General features: G+C 42.5%; 3 protein-coding genes across 23 annotated transcripts in view; 2 read left to right on the top strand and 1 right to left on the bottom strand.

The window, feature by feature from the left end:
* The window catches only part of NFE2L3 (NFE2 like bZIP transcription factor 3), a 24,758-nt gene extending 17,196 nt beyond the window's left edge, over positions 1 to 7,562 (top strand). Inside the window, 1 exon segment of the mRNA XM_082304449.1 lies at positions 2 to 7,562. Within this exon segment, the coding sequence (XP_082160575.1) occupies positions 2 to 472 (471 nt within the window). The 3' untranslated portion in view covers positions 473 to 7,562.
* On the bottom strand, positions 7,454 to 22,482 carry HNRNPA2B1 (heterogeneous nuclear ribonucleoprotein A2/B1). Of its 9 annotated transcripts, none has more exons than XM_082304461.1 (13): positions 22,273 to 22,482; positions 16,494 to 16,604; positions 15,485 to 15,631; positions 13,237 to 13,447; positions 12,890 to 12,991; positions 12,711 to 12,800; positions 12,118 to 12,180; positions 11,534 to 11,653; positions 11,136 to 11,258; positions 10,015 to 10,097; positions 9,823 to 9,860; positions 8,559 to 8,689; positions 7,454 to 7,731 (listed from the first exon to the last, which is right to left on the bottom strand). In XM_082304461.1, the coding sequence occupies exons 1-10, from the start codon at positions 22,300 to 22,302 to the stop codon at positions 10,036 to 10,038; spliced, it is 1,059 nt and encodes a 352-aa protein (XP_082160587.1). In that variant the 5' UTR covers positions 22,303 to 22,482; the 3' UTR covers positions 7,454 to 7,731; positions 8,559 to 8,689; positions 9,823 to 9,860; positions 10,015 to 10,035. The 9 variants fall into 9 exon arrangements, with proteins under 9 accessions (XP_082160587.1, XP_082160588.1, XP_082160584.1 ...); XM_082304462.1 differs by lacking the exon at positions 9,823 to 9,860 and adding an exon at positions 8,936 to 9,170; XM_082304458.1 differs by having other exon boundaries at positions 8,936 to 9,860; positions 22,273 to 22,481.
* The window catches only part of CBX3 (chromobox 3), a 15,909-nt gene continuing 13,093 nt past the window's right edge, over positions 20,335 to 23,150 (top strand). For 3 of the 13 annotated variants that reach the window (XM_082304547.1, XM_082304554.1, XM_082304543.1), the window contains exon 1: positions 21,662 to 21,748. The gene's annotated coding sequence lies outside the window, so the exon portion shown is untranslated. Of the gene's footprint in view, positions 20,421 to 21,388; positions 21,749 to 22,571; positions 22,671 to 23,150 lie in introns of those variants that run through there. The other 10 variants (XM_082304557.1, XM_082304556.1, XM_082304550.1 and 7 more) reach the window with 9 other exon arrangements.

Genomic DNA, 23,150 nt, shown 5'->3' with positions numbered 1-23,150 from the left:
ACACAGTGCAAAAGCTCTGAGAGTACCATTTTCAGTAGATAAAATTGTGAGCATGCCCATCCACTCTTTCAGTACCATGCTGGCAAAGAACCATCTGACAGATACTCAGGTATCACTTCTACGTGACATCAGACGAAGAGGGAAAAACAAAGTTGCTGCCCAGAATTGTCGTAAACGTAAACTGAAGGCAATTCTTAACTTGGAAGATGATGTATGTAATCTTCAAACACAAAAGGAGAGCCTTAAAAAGGAGCACTCTCAGTGTAGCAGATCAATCAGCCGAATGAAGCAAAAGTTAAACAACTTGTACCGTGACATTTTCAGTAAATTGAGGGATGACCCGGGTAGACCTGTTAACCCATGCCAATATGTCATTCATTGCAGTAGCGATGGCAGTGTTTTCATAATACCCAAATACTTGGTCAAATTGGAACAGAAACAAGAGAACGAAAAAGAGCAGAAACAAAAATAAGATGGTTGAAGACCAGTTAGGTTTTATTTTTCCTGAAAGAATGGTAAGGATACTTGCGTGAAGTCTGGAGGTCAGTGATTACAGTAGTACAAACAGAAAAGACTACATTTGAGGAGGAAGACTGCACATTCAAGGGTCTGGCAAACCCAGCCGACTGTGATCTGTTACAAGGTCTACCAGCTGAGGCTTCTGGATGAGGAAATGTTTAGTTTTAATTAGAATTAAAGCAGCTAGGCGATCAGTATAAGTGTAGTTATATAGGCCTATGTAAAACTAGGAATTTAGTTTCTGGTGATGGGGGAGGAGGGAGAACGTCAGTGGAGGAAAAAGCAAGCTTTAGATCAGTTACACATAGAAGAAAAATGTGTTTCAGTCTTGAGTACTCGATTCTTCGTACACAAAGTGACCTTATTTTATTATTCCTTTTTAGCACTGAAAGAAAAATTGTAGCTCAAATTCATCTTCACCTTAAATTCACTGTGGATTTATGTATTCCTAAGAGAGACTCTGTCCTTTGCATTTGTTCAGAACTGTTCTGCTTTTCCTAGGTTTCCTTTGAGAGGCCTAGGAGGCTATTGGCTTTTTCCTCGCTACTTTCACCATCATAGCTCCAAGCAAGCATAACGTACCAATTAATTTTACAACGCATATGGTCAGTCTGCAAATAGATTCTGAAAAATAATTAGTATCTGATTCAATATTGTCTTACCTTCATCCTCTGCAACTGAATCATTCTCAACTTTCTTCTGTGAAAATGAGCAGCGGTGAATGAGTTCCTGTTCTGTTTCCTAGTCTGTGATATATTTACTTGTGTACCTCCCCTTTTCCCCCATTTGGATACATTCCTCAAGGAGAAGTACTGAAGTTTTTCTTCTTAGCTTTTTAAAACTGGTGTTTTTTAAGTATCTTCAATGTTATGGATTTAATTTTTTTATTTTTTAGATTTTCCCCAAATCTTTAAATTAAATCGAACCAAATTACTATTTATCTGTACTTGTGATAATGAGGTTACACTCCGATAGTGGGTTTGAACGAAGAGAAGAGCTTTTGGTTTTGGTATTTATTTATCTGTGCTATGAAAAAGACGACATTTTGTTCACCCGCATGCTTATTCACAACAGCTGATCCTTTTCTATTTTACAACCTGAAAAGGGCCTGCAAAAATGATGGCCTAAAAGGCATGTAATGAATCATAAGGAAGGAATGTTAAGAGGCATACTAGTTTGTAAGATACTAAAATAATTACTAATATTAACAACTAGATAGCAACAAATACTTTTTATATCTTTCGCAAACAAACCCCATAAAACTGGTATTAAAGAAAATCTCATTGGTCATGGTATGATGACAGCATAGCAACTTAACGGTCAGGTATGTTAAAAAAAACAAACACTTGCACCAAACACATAAAAAGTACACATACATGCAATACGAGTTTAAACACCAAATTATACCTTTTGAAGAAATAAACTATGCCATTAGCATGTAAATCGTGTTGGTTGTTTGCACTTGTGTTTACAGTAACTGGTAGCATCAAGTGGTATTTTGTAAAAAGGGGAGCACTGCCTCCGAGTGCAAAATGCACTGAATTATCGATAATGTTTGTTTGAACAGCCAGTTTGAACAATTTGCTCTGCATTTTATATTAAAAGACTTCTTTAAATAAATCTCTGCATCTGTTCTTCTCTGTATCAGTTTCTCCACAGCTTCAAATTGATAGGGTAAATTCGTAGCAGAAACTTTCATTAGTGAGGCCCTGACATTTCTTGCTGCTGGTTAAGCATCAGTGTGAAGCGTTCTCTATCCTAACTGGTATTCACAAGGAATTTATTTGATCGCTAGTTCGTGAGCTTCAACCAAAACATGCAACAGGTAACAGACACATATGATGAATTATAAACTTTTATTTCTAGTTCCAGGAAAAAAAAATAGTACGTTTGAGTCAGTATGATTGTCATCTTTTAATTAAATGGCACAATAAGCATTTTAAAGTCTGTGTACGTAGGCTTTGCAGGAGCAGGTCTTTAAGTCTACTTCACGGCCCACAAATTCTGATAGATATTAGATTAGGCCCACAACTGATAAAAGCAGAAACCCAAGTATTTCTGTTTTAGGGCCTCAAAACACCAGTTTCTACAGTCCTATGAGGGAATGGAGGGGGAAAAAAAAAGGCTAAACTTTCTGATGCCCACTCCTTCAGTAGCAGGAGAGAGCTCTGCTGATAGAAAGCAGCATAGTCCCGATGATCCGTATAAAGTGAAGACAACAGCCCCAACGCCATTCCATTCCCTGTAAATGTGCAGATTGGGAAATACCATGACCTGCCCTCAGCTAATCCCACTCGATGTTGTTCAGCTGCATTTCTTTAAGAAGTTTATGTGTGAATCTCAATTTCTGAGAACTCAACTAGCAACTGTACCCCTACAAAACCTCTCTGGTGAATTATTAATTTTGGGCGGGCTGTGTTGTAACAGTGCTGATGACAGAGACCCTGAGCGTTAGGTCTGGATGAACTACACGATTTTCTCAAACCTTCAGCTACCTACTCACAGAAAAGACAAAACTGTAGGCAGAATTCGGAACAATGTCCTGTTTTTTTCAGTTTTCGTAGACTACCATCAAGTTTCACCTAAAAAACATTGATAGTTTCGTGTCTTACCTTTCTGTGACTAGCCTACGTTTAAAGAAAAACAAACCCCCAAACATTGCTTAGTCTTGGCTACGCCTCACATTTTCACGTTCTTATATTATTTGGGAAAGTTAGGCTAGACAGATAAAGAGGGAGCAGGTTTTGTAGCAAGCTTTCCTCCCAAGACAAAGGGTTCCTGAAGCTACTTTTAATATGCTTCCTACGCTGGCCTTAGACTGTATTTTCAAGCTGTACACAAAAAGGAGACACTGTGCAGGAGGCAAGGAGCTGTTCAGGGAAACAGCATCACTGAAGAACACTTTTAATTGAAATGGTTGAATGGGGGAAACCCCCAACTAAAGCCTACCTTGGCTTTCTTATCGATAGACCGTAACTTTCAAGAAACCAAAATCCTAACCATATAAACCAGAATTGCGCTGTGTAAAAGGACATGATGTGGTATCAAACCGACTCCGGAGGCGGGTATCTAAGTAAAAAAGCTATTAGGGCTGTATTCTACCTTACTGAATACTGATGTGGAAAAAAGCATCTCTCTGAAGTAGGAACAATGAAAACACTTTATTTTAAAGACCTGCTACACTGCTAGAAAATTGCAAAACTAAGGATTGTAGATTTAGCTGTTGATAGAGCAACCAAAAAAGGCAAATACCAACATGGGAGTTCTCATTAAATAGCTTTACCATGGGAACAGTATTTAAGTCATCTGTAATATTGGAGTGGTAAACTGCATTTTTGTTACATTAATAATGAAAAGTAGGAAGTTATCTGCAAGAGGTTAGAAAAGGTCCGATTGGGTAAATATAGAGAAAAACACTGGGTGGTGGTGAGATCACAGAGCGTACAGATTACCTTCCCCGCTCCTGCTGGTAGCAACACGCAGAGGCACTACGGAGCAGCATTAGCCGCTAGCTGCTCCCAGATCCGTACCTCTTCTAGGGAAGCTCCCGTTAGAAACACACACAAGCGTAGTCCTTCATTAGAACGCAACACCCTGAGCACCGTTTGTGAACCGCAAGGCTGAACACTCACGTACAGGCGTGCTGCACAGCCCCGACAGAAGAGACGCGGCGTACTGCGGGAACGCTGCACGCGCTGTGAATCACCACTAGCAGTACTGCACTGACGTGCAGCTTTAGCTTCATGTTTTGGCTTTATTCAATAGAGTTGCTCTTTACAGAAGCTACATTTTACAAACCAAGACCGTTCCTTGCTTCAAGAGCTCACAATCTAGTTTTAATGGGGTAAACCCGAGTAACAATCTTCCAAGAGGAAACAAACGACAAAGCAACTTCATCAAGATCAGTTTGTCAGTTTAACAGCTCAACATTTGTCCCAAAAGACACGTGCTACATTCGTCTCTTATAGGAGTCAGAAGTATGGCTCTAACGAGAACCCCGAGGACAGAGTGGGTAGAGGCCTATAAATGAAGCAACAGGACACTCAGCACCAGGTTCTAGTGAAAAACTGTTTATTAAATAAACCAGAGATGGCACGTGTAACCACGTGAAGTCTTGTTACCGTAGTGCACCTTGTAAAAGCACTGCAACTCGGTACCCACTACGCAGCTACCAGAACTCCATTAAATGCATCAGCCTTTGATTTTCATACAAGAATGCCTAAGAACAGACCAAGGAAGAACAGACCAAGGAAGAGAAGAAAAAGGGTGGGGGGAAAATCACGTGTTGGTGAGAACTTAGGGGGAACAGCAATTTTCTAGGACTTGCCCACAAAGTCACCCTGTTCATACCGTGAAGCAGCACGGGAGGTCGCAGAAGCTAGTTTGTGAACCACACGGTCCCCAAACACCGTTGACCTCCTACATTCATAGCAATCTGTCAGGCAAGCCACACAGCCACATCTGAAGTTAAACACTGTTTACTTTTACTGTTGATAAACAAACCAGTTCTTGCTTACATTAACTGGAGTAACTTCTGCTGCAATGCCAGTCGGCACCAGCTGCGAAGCAAGAACACAGCTGTTAAAAGGGACAGCGTGGCTCTGGCAAAACGGATCGACGTTACCCAGGAACACCCTTCCACGTTGCACTCTCGCGCGTTCCTACCAGTATCGCTGTACAAACCTGCCTTAGGTTCCCTTAGGAGAATTTTAAAAAGTAACAGCACTACTATGGGATTCCGCTTGCGTCGCCCACTCTGCTTTGACGACAAATTGAAACGCTAAAGCCACAGGCAAGGTACTGTTCCAGTATGTTCTCAGCAAATCATCTGCTTTCACAAGTGTGGTCAAGTTGCCAAAACAAACTCAGCTGACAGCTCCTTCAAAATTCAGATCTATGGTTTTGGGGGTTTGTTTTTTCTCCCCCAGAAGTAGTATGATTTCATCCCCAAGACAATATGTACATTCAACATAAAACTGAAAGAATGCAATCTTCTTCCCCACACATGACAAAGTTCAATTCCTGCTAATTTTACAATATTAAGAGCAGTTTCTTCTCACATTTTCCTAAACACTTCTCAGTATCTGAAGCACAAGTAATAGAAGTGAATAAAATTCAACTTTCATTGTAAATAATACAGAGAACACAAAGTCTGAGTGGACAGAACCCTAGTATTGACCTCTCTTCACCACCACTTTATTATAAATGCAAGTTATGCACTGCAGTTTTTCAGTTGTTGGTTGTTTTTTTTTTTTTCTTTGCTCCCATACCAGTTACCAACAAGTTATGTTGTCTTTCACATTCTTCCCTCAGTTTGCCGCAGAAAAGTGTTTGCTGGGGGCAAGCTGGGCCTAGTACTGACAACCTGATTCTCAGTTCTTAGTACACTGAAACATACTGACCGGCAACATTACCCTTACTTGGAAAACAGAAAGTCTGTAAAGTGACATAAACCCAACTTCTTAGAAATTACAAGAGGAAAAGTATACGTCGCCTACAAATTGAGGACTAGTAATTGACCACACACTGTTGTTTTTATTCAAAGTTGCTAGCTTTCAGTATCAGGTTGACTCGAAACGGTGACTTCTTTCACTGAATTCATCAGTGAACACTGTGATTGTCACTTGCTTTAATTCTTAAGAACATACCAAGAAGAAAAGTCATGAAAAGTTCAACAGTAAGACAACAGGAAACTTACTCAAATACTCCAAGCTTTCAAGATTCTGAATATCCAATAACTTAGTTTTTGCATACTGCTGTCCCCTATACACTCCCTTCCCCCATCACCAGTAGATCAAAACATCCTTGTTAATATAAAGTACTTAATTCAACTAAATTTTAAACCTTGTTGCAAAACTACTGAAAGAGTGTAAATATCTCAAACAGAAAGAGAGAAGAATTACTCCCCTTTGAAGTGCTGGGTTTGTTTGTTTGTTTGTTTTATGTCATATGAATGTGGACTTGGCAACTGTGAAGAAAAAACTTCCATTAACTAAACCTAAGCTCCAGGAAAGAAGGCAATTCCTTATCAACTGGTCAACTCATTCTGTTGGAAAGAAGAAAGTAAAGCAGACTTTGTGCGTCTTCATTTTGTGCTTCCGTTGCAGCCCACTGGTTACCTATACAAATATTTCAAAGTTCAACTTAACACAGAAAAAAATCGTATGTGAATCCTTAAATAATATTTTTGAATTATATAAAGAAGGTTAAAGACATTATGATTCTGCCAAAACTAAGCATATACATTTCAAGTTTAGAATAAACCGTGGATGTAGGTAACAAGTTAAAACAGTACAGACTGAAGATACCTTCCCTCAAATACATTCCCAGCTGAAGCTTTCCCAAGCTCACACCTGGAGTTTGGTTTGGTTTGGGTTTTTTTTTCTGTTGTTGTTTCCCCCCCACCCCCCGAAGATGCAGCTACCAGTAATACAGTTCTGGTACAGCAGGAACTCTCCATTCAGTCTTTCTCTCTTGATGCTAAAAGCTCGTTACAGGTGAAAAGGATAGAGCTATTGTCCTATCACATTTTGACAAACTGTCTTAAGTGGTTAGTTTCATTAACAGGAAAGGAGGAGATATTTTTATAAAGTGATATAAAACACAGCCAAAAAGCTATTTTAAAGCATTTGTGTCCAACAGCAAAAGATCAGCATTTTTAATTTGTAGCACTGTTTCTCCCAACAGAGAACAGATGCCTATGGTCAGAGATACAAGTTCTGTGAATACACTTGCCAAGTTGACTTTGTTTTAAATCCACCTCAAAATGGAGTGTTTCAAATCATGAAAGGGTCTAAAAGCTGCACATAAACATTATTTAATGTTAGACACACACTAAGTTTTATTAAGCATTACACTAGAACTACTTTGGTATAAAAATACTTTATTTTAAAGCTATGAAAGTTATAAAAATACGTAGTTAAACTTTCTACTCACAGAATGTTCGCTATTTTAACATTAGTGATTTGTTTCTCCTAACGAATCTGAATGTTATTCGAAAGGTTTACAAGACATTATTACTATAATTTAAAAAAACCCAGCATTACAGGGAGCTGTACTAATTGTGATGTTTTATCAGTATTCATTTAACCTCTAGATTTTTAATGAAGGCAGCAAAAACAACTATTTTCTGATGATACAGAATTTCTTATTTCTTGAAGCGTTTCTGTGGTTGACCACTTCTTCATTAGTTACCTGCAGCATGGCACCTTCCTGCCAAAGAAAAAAAAAGTGTATCTGAAGATGTTTATCACATATGTCTAAACCAAATTACCAATAGGGGAACTTCAGCCATTTTAAAAAAAAAAAGTATAAGCAGTTCACTGGTGTGTCTAACACAAAAAGGAACAGGACTTTTGTTAGCGGAGTCCATGTTCTTCAGTGGGTAGCCTTTTGAAGGCAACGGAACTTTGAAATTAGGGCGTTTTTTGGTTGCTTTTGTTTTGTGGGTTTTGTTGATTTTTATTTAAAAACCAAATCTAGTAGAGTATGCCATCCTTACTCTGAGTTAACTCATTACTGATAAATTTCCATTAATTTGAGGTGCAAACATTCAATGCAGTGAGAGTAAGGCTGACTGAATTTGGCACTAAGGTTTATTAGCTGCAAGAACTATAAAAAATGGTGGAAACCTTGACATTCTAGCCAAATTCCAATTTACGTAATTACATTATACACTTATGAAATACCACCTGCAGTTTCATTTGAAGTTTTCACTTCCCCTCCTAAAGAACTGCTTATGCAGTTGTTAAAAGAATGGACGACACATTCCTTCACAGAGGCAGATGTATGCTGTGGTGCAATTTTTTTCCTTACACGTAAACAGTCTACAGTTACTTGGGAACCTTCAGGATGAAACGTGTTACATAAAATAGATTACAGTAGACAAGACACATAACAACATCGTTCATTCTCAACAGCACAGAACTACCTTCATTGCATTACCTTGCAACCACCGTAATGCATAGACTCCCAAGAAAAAATAAAATGTTGCAGGATGCAAAAATAAAGTTGTATGATTTAATTAACTTGTGACCTACCATTTTAACTACCAACACCAGGGATGGAACCCTTGCAAAGCTTTACTAATGGACACTTGCAGGTCTCATTTGTTCAACTGTAGCAGTGTACAGTGGCAGCAGTCTATGCTTGTCCAGGGTTCATATCATAGCTAGATTCCAGTAGGAAAAAAATATGTTAAGTAGCTGAAATTAACAAAAATTTTTTTGTAAAAAATTTAATAATACAAGAAAACAGGATTCACAATTTTTTTTTTTTTCAATTGGTAATTGTTAACTCAATTCATTGCTATGTTAAACTACATAACGATAATCACTATACTGATAGAATACTGTCAAACAATTATTAGTTTCTTGTTTTTGGAACATTAAGAAAGGAAAAGTAAATAAGATCTTACCTAAAGAAGTTTAACTGAAGCTTAGAACTAGTTTGCTCTACACCCTCAGCCTTCGTTGGCATCCTTATAAACTACTGTAGTTAAAGCTTTGCAGAAATACAGCGCAGCTTTTTAAGACTGGCTGAACTTAGTGACGTTTTCAAGAGTTCTCTTGTACTAGACCTGTGTCCCTGGAAGAGTACCTCGCTGGGGATATTTCCTTTCCTTGCCATTGAAGAAGCAGCATCTAAAAGATCTAAAAAGGTGTTTCTCCTTGCAGAGATATCCCTTAAGTTATCTAGGTATTTTAAACCTGATCATTTACAGACAACATACTTTTTTCTGACCAGCATTTAATTTTACATGTACAACAATAGCTTTATATTATTTGTGGGAACCTTATACTACCCACTCCTTGCCTTATTTTACAATATTAAAAAAAAATCTAAAATTACACAATATTTCCTTTAGAATTATTTTATTAAATCATAAATGTACAACAGCTTCTTAACTCTACACACGCACTTAAATTTTTAAAAGGAAAACGTTATGTCTTATTACACCATGATCCTGGCTAATAGCTTTTCAAAACTTTGAGGAAAATCTTAAAAAAGGTTTCACATGTCACCTGAAACTTACAAATTTAACATTATCAAAGGAATGCTTCTACACTTACAAAGACCACTAGAAAGAAACAACAATTAAAAAGCTAAGAAACTGTCTCAAAGGCATTTTTACAATCCTTCCTCCACAGTAAGGTAATGTTATTAAATAATCCAAATCCATTCACAAAATGGCTCTCTGCATCTGCTCTGGTGTCTTCTGCCATATCACTGCATATTTATGCATGACTGAGATAAGTGTTTCCTTAACATTGTTATTTCGATAACCTGAAGCTGTTCTGTTACCTCTGGGCTCTCATCCTCTCCTATTTATACAGTGAAGCCTGTTTCAACAGAAGTAAAGAGTAAAAAAATAGGTTATGAAATTGTTCATCTAACCATTTTTTAAAGGAAAGATAATATGATCCTAAAAAGCTTTTAACTCCTGCAGCTACTCTCAAGAATCACTGCAATTTTAATACTTATAAACATACTTACCCATGGCATGCTTGCAGAAACTCAATAACGGCTCCTCCCTCCATATCCACCACTTCCTCCACTGCCCCCAGGACCATAGTTTCCTGCAATTGCAGAAAAAGAAGAGAGAGAACAGTTACATAAGTACACTTTTTAAATCTAGGAATGCTTTTGATTCTGTATGAAGATTAACGTCCACTTTACTTCCAGAGATGGCATATACAACAAAGATTTTAACATTACGCTGTCTTCCTCTAAATAACCTCCAAGAACTGCCATAAGAATTACATGCTGAAATTTTAGAAGATTCAACAGTGTCGCATGTAATTTGAGGCACTGTACTGTCTTGAGCCTGCGAGGGCTGACTTTATTTGCATGCTAAACCTTTACGAGAAAGGGCTTCATGTTTCAGTTTCCATTTCACAAGCTTTACACGACATATTAAATAACATTTAGACAACAAAAAGCATAGTGTGTCAGAAAAAAGTGACACTACAACAAGAGGGGGAAAAAAAAAAAAAAAAGAAATCCCAGCAAGTTTAGATGACATTAGCTAGACTCTCTACAAATAGTGTGAGCTGGCAGCAAAGAACATGAAACTTGGCTAAAATCTTTACACACTGGAAACTGCAAAACATTTCATAATATTGTGGAAAAAGTTAGTACCTTGTCACTTATGTTTTAAAAAAATAGTACTAATAATTTTCCCCAAGACAAGCTTTACAGTCTCAAGATGAGAAATTGTAGCCAACCTGCAGAAAGAACATGGGCGCTACAGTCCATCTACTGCAGAAGTTATCCAACTACCTATCAATCTTAGAACCACAGAATGGTTTGGGTTGGATGGGACCTATAAAGATCACCTGGTTCCAACCCCCCCCCGCCATCAGGTTGCTCAAAGCCCCATCCAACCTGGCCCTGAACACTTCTTCCAGGGGTGGGGCATCCACAACTTCTCCGGGCAACCTGTTCCAGTGCCTCACCACCCTCATAGTAAAGAATTTCTTCCTTATATCTAATCCTAATCTACACTCTTAGTTCAAAACAGTTAACCCTTGTCCTATCTTCCCTTCCACCTCCCCGGAAGACTAAAGCCCACCCGCTCTGTTTGGCTCCAAAGCAAGTCAGGACATATATAATACCTCCACCATATGGTCCCCCCATGTTCCTGCTGCCACCAAAATTTCCACTCTTCATTGGACCATAATTTGAAGGTTGTTGGTTGTAGTTTCCAAAATCATTATAGTTTCCACTTCCATAATTGCCTGCATTATCGATACAAAAGTGGAGAAATACCTAGATGAGCTAAAAGGCATACAGCACTCACAAAGTTATCTCGTTATTAGAATCTTAAATAAACTACAAAATCACACAGGTATTCCAGCAGTGTATGCAACAAACTCCTTTTTCATACTATTTCATACTACTTGTAAAACAAGAGGTTCCTTAGACAACATTTACACACACACCCCCACCCATCTCAAATAACTTGCACTAATTTACAACTGAAATGCTTGGTCATTTCAAGCCAGTAGGTTACCTCCTCCATAGTTGTCATAACCACCTCCATAGCCCCCACCCTGGTTGCCATATCCAGGTCCTCCTCCACCATATCCTCCTCTTCCTCCTCCGTAACCAGGACTGCCACCAAAGTTGCCACCTATGACAATACAATCCTTTAAAATAAACTTTTCAGTGTAGAAGGCAACCGAATTCTACAGAATCAGGGGATATTTTTCTGTTTGGAAGTCTACAGGGGAAGAAAAGGGTAGGAGTTTTGTAAAGAAATTTCTACGAACACTATTTTTAAGGGCACATACCAACTCCCACCCTAACTGAATTGTGACCAAAACCCACCAGTCAGACTGCCTAAAAGCCTCAATTAAAATCTTGATTTTTCAGGAAATGTAAGAAATATTGCTGTTCTAAAGAAAAGTGCATGGTTGTCCAAAAAATAACCAATTTACCATATAAAGGTTTAACATGAGCCAACAGCCATGCATGCTTCTTAAAGCTCACAGAACAGCTTTGGCAACTAATATAAATTTTATACAAATACTAAGTGAATGTAAAAATGTTTCTGAATGAGAAAAAAAACAACCACCACCACCAAAGTAAACTAACCTCCAGGTCCTCCACCATATCCGTTATACCCGTCACCAAATCCACGGCCACTTCCATATCCATCTGTTGGAGAAAAAAACCACCAAAGTATTTCAATTCACCTGTAGCAAACTTAACTGAATTCTCAAACCCCTATGACCTTGAGGACCAAATCTCAGAGATTCTTGATTAAGGACACATACACTTGAATTCAGAAAAATATATGTGAAATAACACGTCCAATCATTACTCTGCATCTTCCATTTTCTTGCATTTGTGAGGTCCCCAGTTTTAATTTTGGACATAGCCCTTCCACTGTAAAGGTCACGCAAGCGCTGCATAGAATTACAGAGAAATCTCTGAATTCCTTACCAAAATTAAGTTTAGGTTAATTTTGGCTTTTAATAAAATCCTTAAAAAAATAGAAAATAACTTCACTTTACTGAATATCCACATAATCAATCTGTGTACTACAGAAGAGGTCTGCAAGTTATTTTTCCCCCAAATTCTCTAACTGCTACAGTGGCATTTAAATTAAAGAACAGTAGCTCACAAAGGTACTCAGAACCAGAAAGACAGTATAAATAAGGAAAAAAAAAATGCTACAAACATGCCTGTCTTACCGGCTCCCCCTCTGAAATTGCTGCCGGGTCCTGGACCAAAGTTGCCACCACCTCCACGTGCATCACCAAACCCAAAGTTCCCTATAACAGTTCAACATTTGTAAGTGGTGAGATCATGGAAAGTGAACACAGAAATCAACCACAAACCATTAACCGTTACTTGTACATACCTCCTCTCCCACTTCTAGAATTTTGAACTTCCTGCATTTCCTGTCTAGAGAGAGCTTTCCTTACTTCTGCATTATGGCCATTGATGGTGTGATACTTCTGCACTGTAACGACATCAAATAAAATACCTCAGTATTTATATACTGATCTGACAACAAATAAGAGTATCAGGCTTCCAAAAATGAAGTAATTTCCAAATTAATCCATGCATATTCCGCATCATTTAAAAAACCCAAGATACCATACAATTTTTAAGAAACCGGTACTTATTTAAGATTAGCTTTACACCATTACCATGACTGCAAAGATTAATACTATCAAATGAAAGAGTGAAATGAAGCTTACTTACATACAATTTTATCCACAGGATCATGGTCATCAAATGTAACAAATCCAAACCCTCTCTTTTTACCAGACTGTCTGTCAGTAATGATTTCAATAGTGTCGATTTTTCCATATTCCTCAAAGTAGTCACGAAGGTGGTGCTCTTCAGTGTCCTCTTTAATACCACCAACAAATAGTTTTTTCACAGTAACATGAGCACCAGGTTTTCCAGATTCCTGTTAAAAGAATCCTTTAAATTAACACAAAGAAAAACAACTTCACTAATCACTATTTTGCCAGGATTTCAGGAATGGAATACCAATGAACTAAGATTTTTTTCAAGCACTGAGGTAGCCCTGTTAGGATGCATGTCCCTGCAACCTTGCCTGGGAGGCCTTCTGGGAGGGAAGTAACATGGGATAATTTGGAGGCTTTTCCTCCCCCCTTTATGTCAAAGCCTTAGAAGCACTGAAAAAGATACACATAAAACTGCTATGAAATGCATAAAATAAAAAGCCTTTAAACGTATTTAGAGAAGAAGATCAACTGCTTGAAAGAACTGCAAGTAATTAACACCTTAAACTAGAGCATGATTTTTAGAATTGAAACAAAGATGTGTCAGCTTCCTCTGCACATTTTCCCAACAGCAGTGATACCCGTATTCCACTCCTATCAACAGCAAAGGTCCTTCAACCTCAGCAAACCCACAGCTATGCATTTTAACCCCTATTCAAAATACGAAGACAACTCCTCACATTCACGGGTTATTTTTACACTTTGAGCACGATATCCAAGCTGCTGCACTAGGTACTGATGACTTACTCCTAAAGCTTAGCAATAGCTTTGTGTGTATGAACAGTATGCACGGATGCTGCTTTAATTACCTTTTCCAAACGCTAACCAACCGTGCATTCTGCAGGGAACGGAAAGAAAACTGGGACAGCTAACAGGGGTACCAGTGGTTACAATTTCCATTTCCCTTGACTGCTGGGACAGCTCATTCAATTCCAGTTCAGCAGTCCAAATGCATTAAACACCTGGGTCCAACCTTAAACTGGTAAACCCCCCCCAGAGCTCCCACGTGGTAAACAAAAGTCACCTAGAATCTGCACTTGCTCTTTGTCCTGGTTTCAGCTGGGACAGAGTTAATTTTCTTCTTAGTAGCTGCTATAGTGCTGTGCTTTGGATTTAGTATGAGAATAATGTTGATAACACACTGATGTTTTATTTGTTGCTAAGTAGTGCTTACACTGGTCAAGGACTTTTCAGCTTCCCATGCCCTGCCAGCGAGAAGCTGGGAGGAGGCACAGCCAGGACAGCTGACCCAGACTGGCCCAAGGGCTATTCCGTACCATATGACGTCATGCTCAGTATATAAACTGGGGGGATTTGGCCGGGGGGGCAGTGACCACTGCTTGGGAACTGGCTGGGCATCAGTCAGCAGGTGGTGAGCAACTGCATTGTGCATCACTTGTTTTGTATATTCTTTTATCATCATTATTATTATTATTTCCCCTTCCTTTTCTGTCCTATGAAACTGTCTTTTATCTCAACTCACGATTTTACTTTTCTTCCCCCTCATCCCACTGGGTGGGGGAGGGGAGGAGGCAAACGGCTGTGTGGTGGTTTAGCTGTCTGCCAGGTTAAATCACAACTCTCCTCAAGTACCTCTGTGCCACAGTAACCCGGCTGGAAAGTTCACAGGTGCACTGCATTCCTGTGCACACACCTAATTTGTACCCTGAAGCTTAAAACCAAATATGCCTGGGGCTAGAAGCAGAGTAGTCCTAAGATGATTTTGTACACCACTGGAAAAAAGAAGTGTTTCCCTACTACATTCTCTATTTTTAGTCACTTCAGTTACATACCTTTTAGAAATTCCCAAAAAGAGCTTGGAATAGTCAGGAGAGATTGACAGGAATTTATTAATTTGAGGTTTAGCAACAGTAACCATTCCAGAGAAGAGTTAGTTTGGAATTTGCATAATTACAGGCATTCAACATGTTTTTGCTAATCATACCTTCAGACCCCAGTTGAGTCCCTTGCAGACATGATTCTACAACCAGAGTAACTTAATAATTCACTGTAATAATAGACATTTATGTAAGAGTGTCATTTAACAGGCCAAACGCGTGGGAAATAGTGCCCCAACTACAGCCTTTTAACTAGAGAATTTAAATCCAGGCAATTTCAAACAAGCAGCGTAACTGTCTGACCAAAACAGATTCCTTTTTCAAAGCATGAAAAGTATCTGCTTTCAAAGCCATACTTACCTCTCTAGCCACAGCTCTCTTAGGCTCAACCACCCTTCCATCAATCGTGTGAGGTCTTGCAGCCATGGCTGCATCAACTTCAGCCATGGAGGAAAATGTTACAAAACCAAACCCCCTCGATCTTTTGCTTGCAGGATCCCTCATGACCTAAAAATAATTAACACGTTTAAACCATTTCTACCTGTCTCATGGTAAGCTTAACACTAACAGCATTTGGAGAAAACATGTAAACTTAATTTACATTTTCCTTGATTTCATTTCAAAACACCATTATAATAAAGTAGCAAGCTATGCTGATTAAGTACATGAACAGCACTGCTTCGCATCACAGAAATTCAAACCCTGTTGTCCTCTAGGACTCTACCCGTAACTTGGAAATGTTGCTGTATCAAGTGACATACATATATTCATATTTATGTTTGTTTTCTTAAAAAAACAAAAACAAAAACAAACAAAAAACAAAAACAAACAAACAAAAAAACCAAACACATAATTTCTTTTAAGCTTTCTGAAGACCAGATTTGTGTTATGAAATACGTATTTACTGCTCCCAAAAATTCCGTGGAGGAACTTCTGCAAGAGTCACCGTCCCTGGAGGTATTTAAAAGACATGGCGCTTAGGGACATGGTTTAGCGGTGGACTTGGCAGTGTCAGGTTTACGGTTGGACTCAATGACCTTAAGGGTCTTTTCCAACCTAAATGATTCTATGAAAACATCAGCCAATGACACCCAAGCTTAAAATTAACTGTTGAAATCAGTAGTTAAGAGATAATCTGGGAGATTTTACAGGAAACAGATTGCAAATGCTCCCTAACTCCATCAACAGAGTTTGCAAGCGAAAGTGTGCATAGCTTCAGTGGACTGAATTATGCATAAACCAACCAACCGTACACTTAAGAAAATTTAATATTCCATCTTTTCATTAAGCCACCCATAAAACCAACTCCCCACTTTTACAATTTCTAAACATTCTATGCCATTGTTGCGCATTAGTATGCCAAACTTACCACACAGTCTGTAAGCTTTCCCCATTGCTCATAGTAACTCCTCAAGCTTTCCTCTGTTGTTTCAAAGCTTAAGCCGCCAATAAACAGTTTGCGGAACTGCTCCTTTTCCCTCTATCACAGAAAAGAAGATTATATTAATATAATCAACAATACCACCTGTGCATCAGCCTAATTAGACACTAAGTAAGAGTTTCTTAAGTGTCAAAAACTTTCCCTAAGATCTATTTTTCAAAATTAGGCTTGGGTCTTCTAAATGTTCTACCACTATTCAAGAAATTAAGCAATTTATTCAATTCTATGGGTCCACTTTTACGATACAGATTTTAATAACGTGCTTCTTCCCACCTCTCCCTCCAAATATTAAGAACAAGGGACCATACTCAAAGACTTCCAGAATAATCCTCTCAAAGACCTTTAGGAGATGCTTTTTAAAGCAAAGGAAAATAAAAACAAAACCAAAAGTTCTCATTACAGATAACATGAATTCATTCATACAGTCTGATTCTATTCCAGATGGCATTTATTTTTAAAAACCATTCTGGCTCAAATTGTTAGCATGATAATACTCACGTATATTTACCCAAGGCATTTAAAAAAAAAAAAAAAAACAAACAACGGCTAAAGATGTTCTAAAATGGGTCACCAATTCAGATTTTCTCATTAATTATTAGAACAAATGCAAGCCAGAGCATATGTAAACTTAATCTGGGATCCTGCACCACTGGAATTAGCAGTAAACCTATCCACCCTCAACAGCAGCAGTATCAAAACTAAGTGGATTCCCTTTGAAACGGAAATGTGAATAATACATATTCTCATATGTATCCACTAATATACATTATGTTTTCAGTAAGACTTTGTTCTATTACCTTTCAGAGAAATTATCACTGCGCTTGTTCAGCGGAAATTTCCGCTGTGATGACACGTACATCGTTAAAAAAAACAGGACCAATAATAAGATATTATATTTACTATTTTGTATGTGGTATTATACCAAAGCAGGAAGGACAACCTTCCAACCTCTACCCATTAAAAATCTTTATTATACTAACGTTTTATACTAAGCAAGCATCTTTTATACTAAGCAACAAAAAATTGTCATTTTCTGCACACAATAGCACCACTAGATCACGCATTTTGCAATTTCATATGTCAAACAGCAACAATTAAAAAAAATGCACTAAAAAGTAGTCCCCTTCCACAAAATTTAAGATTTCAGAATGTTTGAAAGAGAACTGTCCTGCTAGGGACAAGAGAACTCAAATGCAATGATTACTTCAGCTTTAACTGAGAACTGTTAACTAATTTTAAAAATCAAGAAAATCTGCTTGGGTGTTCGGTTTTGTGTTTTCTTTAGGGTGGGGGTTGTTTTTCAAACAACCCAAACACTGTATAGTTAGCTGTAACTGACAAACACAACACAACCAACTATGCACTGGACATTAAGATAAATGTAAAAAGGAAATTAGACAACCAATGAGATTTGAAAAACAGCAAAATAGTTGAGTGCACAAATGCTTTTAAAAAGTATTAAGTCCATCTGCAGGTAGATCAACATGTGTTCTGAGGTTGTCCAAGGCAAGGCCTGGATCTAGATGCATCCATCAGGAAGACAATTACTGTAGGTAGCACTGAATCAGTTTTTCTTCAAAAATGCATCACCCTATTACCAGCATGAGATACTGCAGTCTGACAAGGAAGTCAACCATTAGAAAAATAAACTTTTCCCCCCAAAAAATAAATACCGTATTTGGGAACAATCAGTTTAAATGTCTCTTAACAACACTTAGAATCTGCTGTTGGATACAGTATTTTTTCTTCTAAGGAACACACAGGAAGCTAGCACCATCTCTTCCTTGTACACAGACAAAATTAGATGCAAGAGTTTAAAAGCAGCAAACCCATGTTATGCCAAATTTCCTTTCACCTCATCTCTTAAAAGGAATAAAGGAAAGGATGCTGCATACCAGACTTGGACTAAAAAGTCATATGCTGCAAGTCATACTATCATTTATAATTTGAGTAGGCTAACAGAGAAATCATTTTAAGCAACGATACTGCCAAAAAAGTGCTCCCTTCAAATTCATTTCTGCTGCCTGAAAATTAGGGACTACTTGCTACAGTTTCATAGGCCCACGAAAGACACTTTTTCCTATATAATAAATTGTAATGTGTCTAATAATGGACTTTTATACTCTTATAAAAATATAAGAAATAAGCAAATTTAGTAGGCAGGTAGGATTCTTCAGTGTTAGGCTTACCTTTGAAAACAGTTATAAACATGTAAATGAAACTCAAGGAAAGAATGGAAGCTATTAGCTGTAACAACTGCATTTGTTTTTTAAAGAACATATACCACACATTACTAATAAACATTAAACAGAATAATAACACACTTTACAGATGTATGAGTTCTTAGAAACTGTAATCTACCATGTATTACGTATCATACAGTACATGCCCTACCCAGAACAACATCTAGGCACCACACATGTCAGGACACAGCAATAACAAAATTCACTACCAGTTCTTCAATTAAAACCACTGTGTGAAAATATCATAAAGATGTTCCACTAATACATGCACAGCCTCTGGATGCAGAGACTGTATGTCTTAAACGTGTCAGTTTTAAGACACTCTGGTTAGTCTAGCATTAACCTCCCACCAGGGTCCAGAGAACTCTGACCATCTGAAGTTTATGCTGAAGCTGTAAAATGGATGATAAAAATTATTATCACTCTAGTCCCTCTCAGAATCTTGATGAAAATCCTCATTTGGTAAAAATGCCCCCCACACATACAACCCACTCCTGCCAACGCCCACAATACGAAAGCTGTAAGAAAAACCTCCTTCAAGATCTCCATAGTACACTCTGGCGGGAACGGAGTGCAAGAGGAAATCTTTAACGAACTCCGTAGAATCTTCATTAGTGCTTATTTTAAGCCTTTCTTCACAGGCTTAAAGCAACACTTCAAAGGACTGGAAAACGCGTAGCCTTTGCTGGAAAATTCATCATCAGAGCAAGAAAATGTGTTTCATATAGCAATAAAGTGTGCACAAATACTCCAAGCTGACCGCAGATTTCTGCGGAGTTAAGAACCCGAGTAACTAAAACGGTTAACAGAGACAAACGCGTGGGATCTTTGAACTACTATTGGCTAGGCCTGCCAAAAGCAAAGCTGGGTTTACTGGTCCCAAACTAGAAGGATACTGCTGTCTCTCCCCCAGCCCCCTCAAGCGCCCCGTTAGCCCCTATACGCTCTACAGGGCTTTGCAATCCAACAGCCCGGTTCTCCCCCCTTCCCCGCCCCCGCAGCCTGACGTTATCAGGAGCGAAGCGGCTACCGTGCCGGCTCCGCCATGTGGCGGATATCAGGAAAACAGGGGCCCCCGCAGCTAGAAGGGGAAAATGGCGCCCAGAAGCAGCCGTCGCCTCCAGGGACAGGGATGCGGCTGGAAGGAAAAGAACTTCTGGAAGCACCGACCCCAGATAGAAGGAAAAAAAAAAAAAAAAAAAAAAAAGCTAGTAACACCCGGGTCCTCAGGCTAAACAGAAACTAAGCGCTGCAAACCGCTCCTAGCGTGCATCTACACACACGGTGCCAGGAAGAGCGTGCAAGCGCTGCTTTCCACCCCCGCAGATACCAGACGACTAGAGCTGCCCGCCCGCCCGGCCCGCAGCCCCTCTTGCCCTCCCGCCTTACCCGCTTCCTCACCCTCGCAGCGATCCTCACAGCCTCACACACAAGCCAGTCTCGCCGCCGCCATTTTACCCCTCCCCCTCGCCACCGCCATTACTGGCAGCGCCGCCCGGGCCGGCCGGCACCTCGCAGGCCGAAGGCGAGTCCCCGGATCGCCGCGCACCGACCGACCTCCGTAGCCGTCTGCCCCCCTCCGGCGCCACCTTAACGGCAGCTCGGCGAACGGGTATGCGATTTAAGAACCCGCCGCCCCCCATGCACGGCTACCGCAGCTTCCGCCTCCTCTCTCGGCTGCGTAGCAGCCCCAACCGCCGCTTCCAGAACCTTCCTCCCCGCTAACGCTTCCTCTGCGGAAAGACAGACAGACAGCCCCCTACCCGCGGCGCACCGACCGGCAGCCAGCAGCGGCACCCGGACCTGCGCTGGCAGGGGCTCAACCCCCTTTCGCAACGCCCAGACCCGGAAAAATTCACTCCGTCCGCATAACCAAACCTGTCGCCCTCCTGAAAAGCAAACTCTCAATTTTCCCTTTTCACGTACCATATTCTTCATGGTTTACGTATTCCCGCTCGACAGTACCGTACAACTGGTCAGTAATGGCTGCCTTAACTGTTACGTAATTTGAAATTCAGCTCCACGTAGTGCTAGCGCCCTCCTTCTCCAGCCCAGGCTCGCTTCCGAGGTTTTAGTTTTCTTTTTTTTTAAAAAAAAAAAAAAAAGCCTTGAATCTGGAGCTTAAATATCTCCAAAGGGGCAGTTCTGTATAACGCCCCTACGTGTTTTTATCACGTAATAAAAAGTCATCAACTCCGTTAGTAATGGCTGTCTCCGAAATGAGCCGAAGGAGCCGTCGTCGTCGAGCTTATCCGCTTCGGCAGTCGCCGGAAAAAGCCGAAAGGGGAATGGAAGCCCGTCCGACTCGCTTCGGCAATTTCCGGAATTTGCCGAAGCAGCCGAGAACGGCGCTCGCAACCCGCTCGGCAATTTCCGGAGAAAAAAAGACGCAGCAGTCCTCGACCATCCAGCCCGTTCGGCAATTTCCGACAACGGAAGAGACTCGCAACGCGCGCCCGAGCGGAGCCGAAACGGCCCCCGACGCCACTGGCACGGTGCCGCTTTTTTTTTCCGGAAATTGCCGAACGGCCCCGAAGGCTCAAAGCGAGGGGTTATAATTAGCCGAAGGCAGCCTCGGAGCGGCCCCCCCGCCCCGCTGCCCTCCCCGCGGCCACCTGTGGTACTGGCAGGGAGCGGGCGGGAGCAGAGTCAAGCGCACCCCCGAAATCTCCCCCCCGCGGTCGGCGGCCTGGCCCCTTCCCCCTCCGCCCGGGCAGGAGGAAGTGATAACCACACAGATTTTGGCGCCAGCGCCGACATATCGCGGGGGCCCGGGAGCCGGCAGAGAGAAGCGGACTTCGCCGCAGCCTGCTCCGCTCTACCCCCGCAACGCTGACATCGGGCGCGCCGCCCGCCTCGGCGCTCTGTTCTTCCTTCCTTCCTCCCCTTCTTCCCTCCCTTTTTCTCTCTTCAGCGGCCCCGCACGCACCGCGACAAAGGGTGAGTGCTGCCGCCCCGCGCACCAGGGAAATGGCGCTGGAGCGGCTCCTTTCTTCCCGCCCCCTCTTCTCCCCCCCCCCCAGCTCCCCGGGAAAGCCAGCGCGGATCCACCCGCGGCTCCTCGCCCGGAGCGAAGCCTCCCCATCCCACTCGGACCCCCCCTCCCCACTAATAAAAGAGTTTCCGAGCTCCCCCCCGCAGCGCTTCCCGAGCCCCCTTCCCTCCCGCCGCGCCCTCGCTAACGACTAGGCCTCCCCGCCGCAACGCGGGAAATGGCCGCGCTCCAAACGCCCCCCTCGGCCGTGCCGCAACGAGCTTCAAGCCCACCCCGGCGCTCCCTGCCCGCCCTCCCCGCTCCCGGGGATCGCCGGGGCCTCCCTCCCGCACCGACCGAGGGGCCTCGCACCGCGGCGGGCGGCGTCCGCTCCGGCCCAACGCGCCCTCATGGCGGCGGCCATCATGGCGGCTGCGGTTACCGGGCGCCGCGGGCCCGCTCCCCCCGCCCGCCGCCCCGCCGGGCTCACCCAGTCGCTTTCTCTGTCGCCGCGAGGCATCTTCCTTCTTTTGGACGCCTGACGCGGTCCTGCGCTAGCCCCCCGTTGGAGAGACGTCTTGGCCCCCCTCCTGTGCTGGCGGCGACGACGGTAGGAGGTTGCAGCTCGCGCGTAGGCGGCGTCGTGCGCTCTGCCCCGTCAGCCGCCGGCGCGCAGCAGCTCGGCCAGCCCAGCCCCGCCAGCCGCCGCGCCCGCCCTGCGCCGCGCCGCGCTGCCGCCCAGCCGCTCCCCACCCCCTCCCTCCTCCCTCCCTTCCCCCACCCCCCGCCTCAACCCCCCTCAGATGTCGCTGTTGCCGCCGCTGCTCAGTGCGCGCAGGGCGAGAGCCGGGAGGAGACGGGAGACCCGAGCGGCTGGGCACCATTGAAGTCTGTATCCTTCTCTCTCTCCCTCTTTCTCTCGCTCCAGCTCCTTTCCCCCTCCCCGACTCCCCTTCCCTCTGCGCCCCGCGGCGCGGGCCTGGCCTGCGGGCCGCCGCGGGGAGATGCGGGGCGCAGCCCGCCCGCCTTCCCCCCCCCCCCCCCCCGTCAATACGCCGCCGCTTCCTTGGCGGCGGGGGGTAACGGGCGGAGCAGGGCTGGCGGGGAGGGGGGGGGCCGCGGCCCCGGCGCTTGCACGGCGCCTGCCGGCCCGAGCGGGAGGAGGGCCCCGGAGCGAGCGGGCTTTGCCGCGGGGAAGGAGGGCTGCGCCGGGGGGCGGGGGCAGCGGTACCCGCGCGGCGGCGGCGGCGGAGGCGCTCGGGAGACAAAGCCAGCCCGCCACCGCCGGGGGACGGCCTCCGCCACCGGGCGTCCCCGCTCCGGGAGGCGGCGGCGTGTGCCGGGCCCGGGGGAAACGTGGCGGGGTGG

Source organism: Platalea leucorodia (assembly GCF_965183815.1).
Source record: "Platalea leucorodia genome assembly, chromosome: 1".
Lineage (NCBI taxonomy): Eukaryota > Metazoa > Chordata > Aves > Pelecaniformes > Threskiornithidae > Platalea > Platalea leucorodia.
Note: the sequence above shows the minus strand (reverse complement) of the source record. Positions and strands in the feature narration are given on the sequence as shown.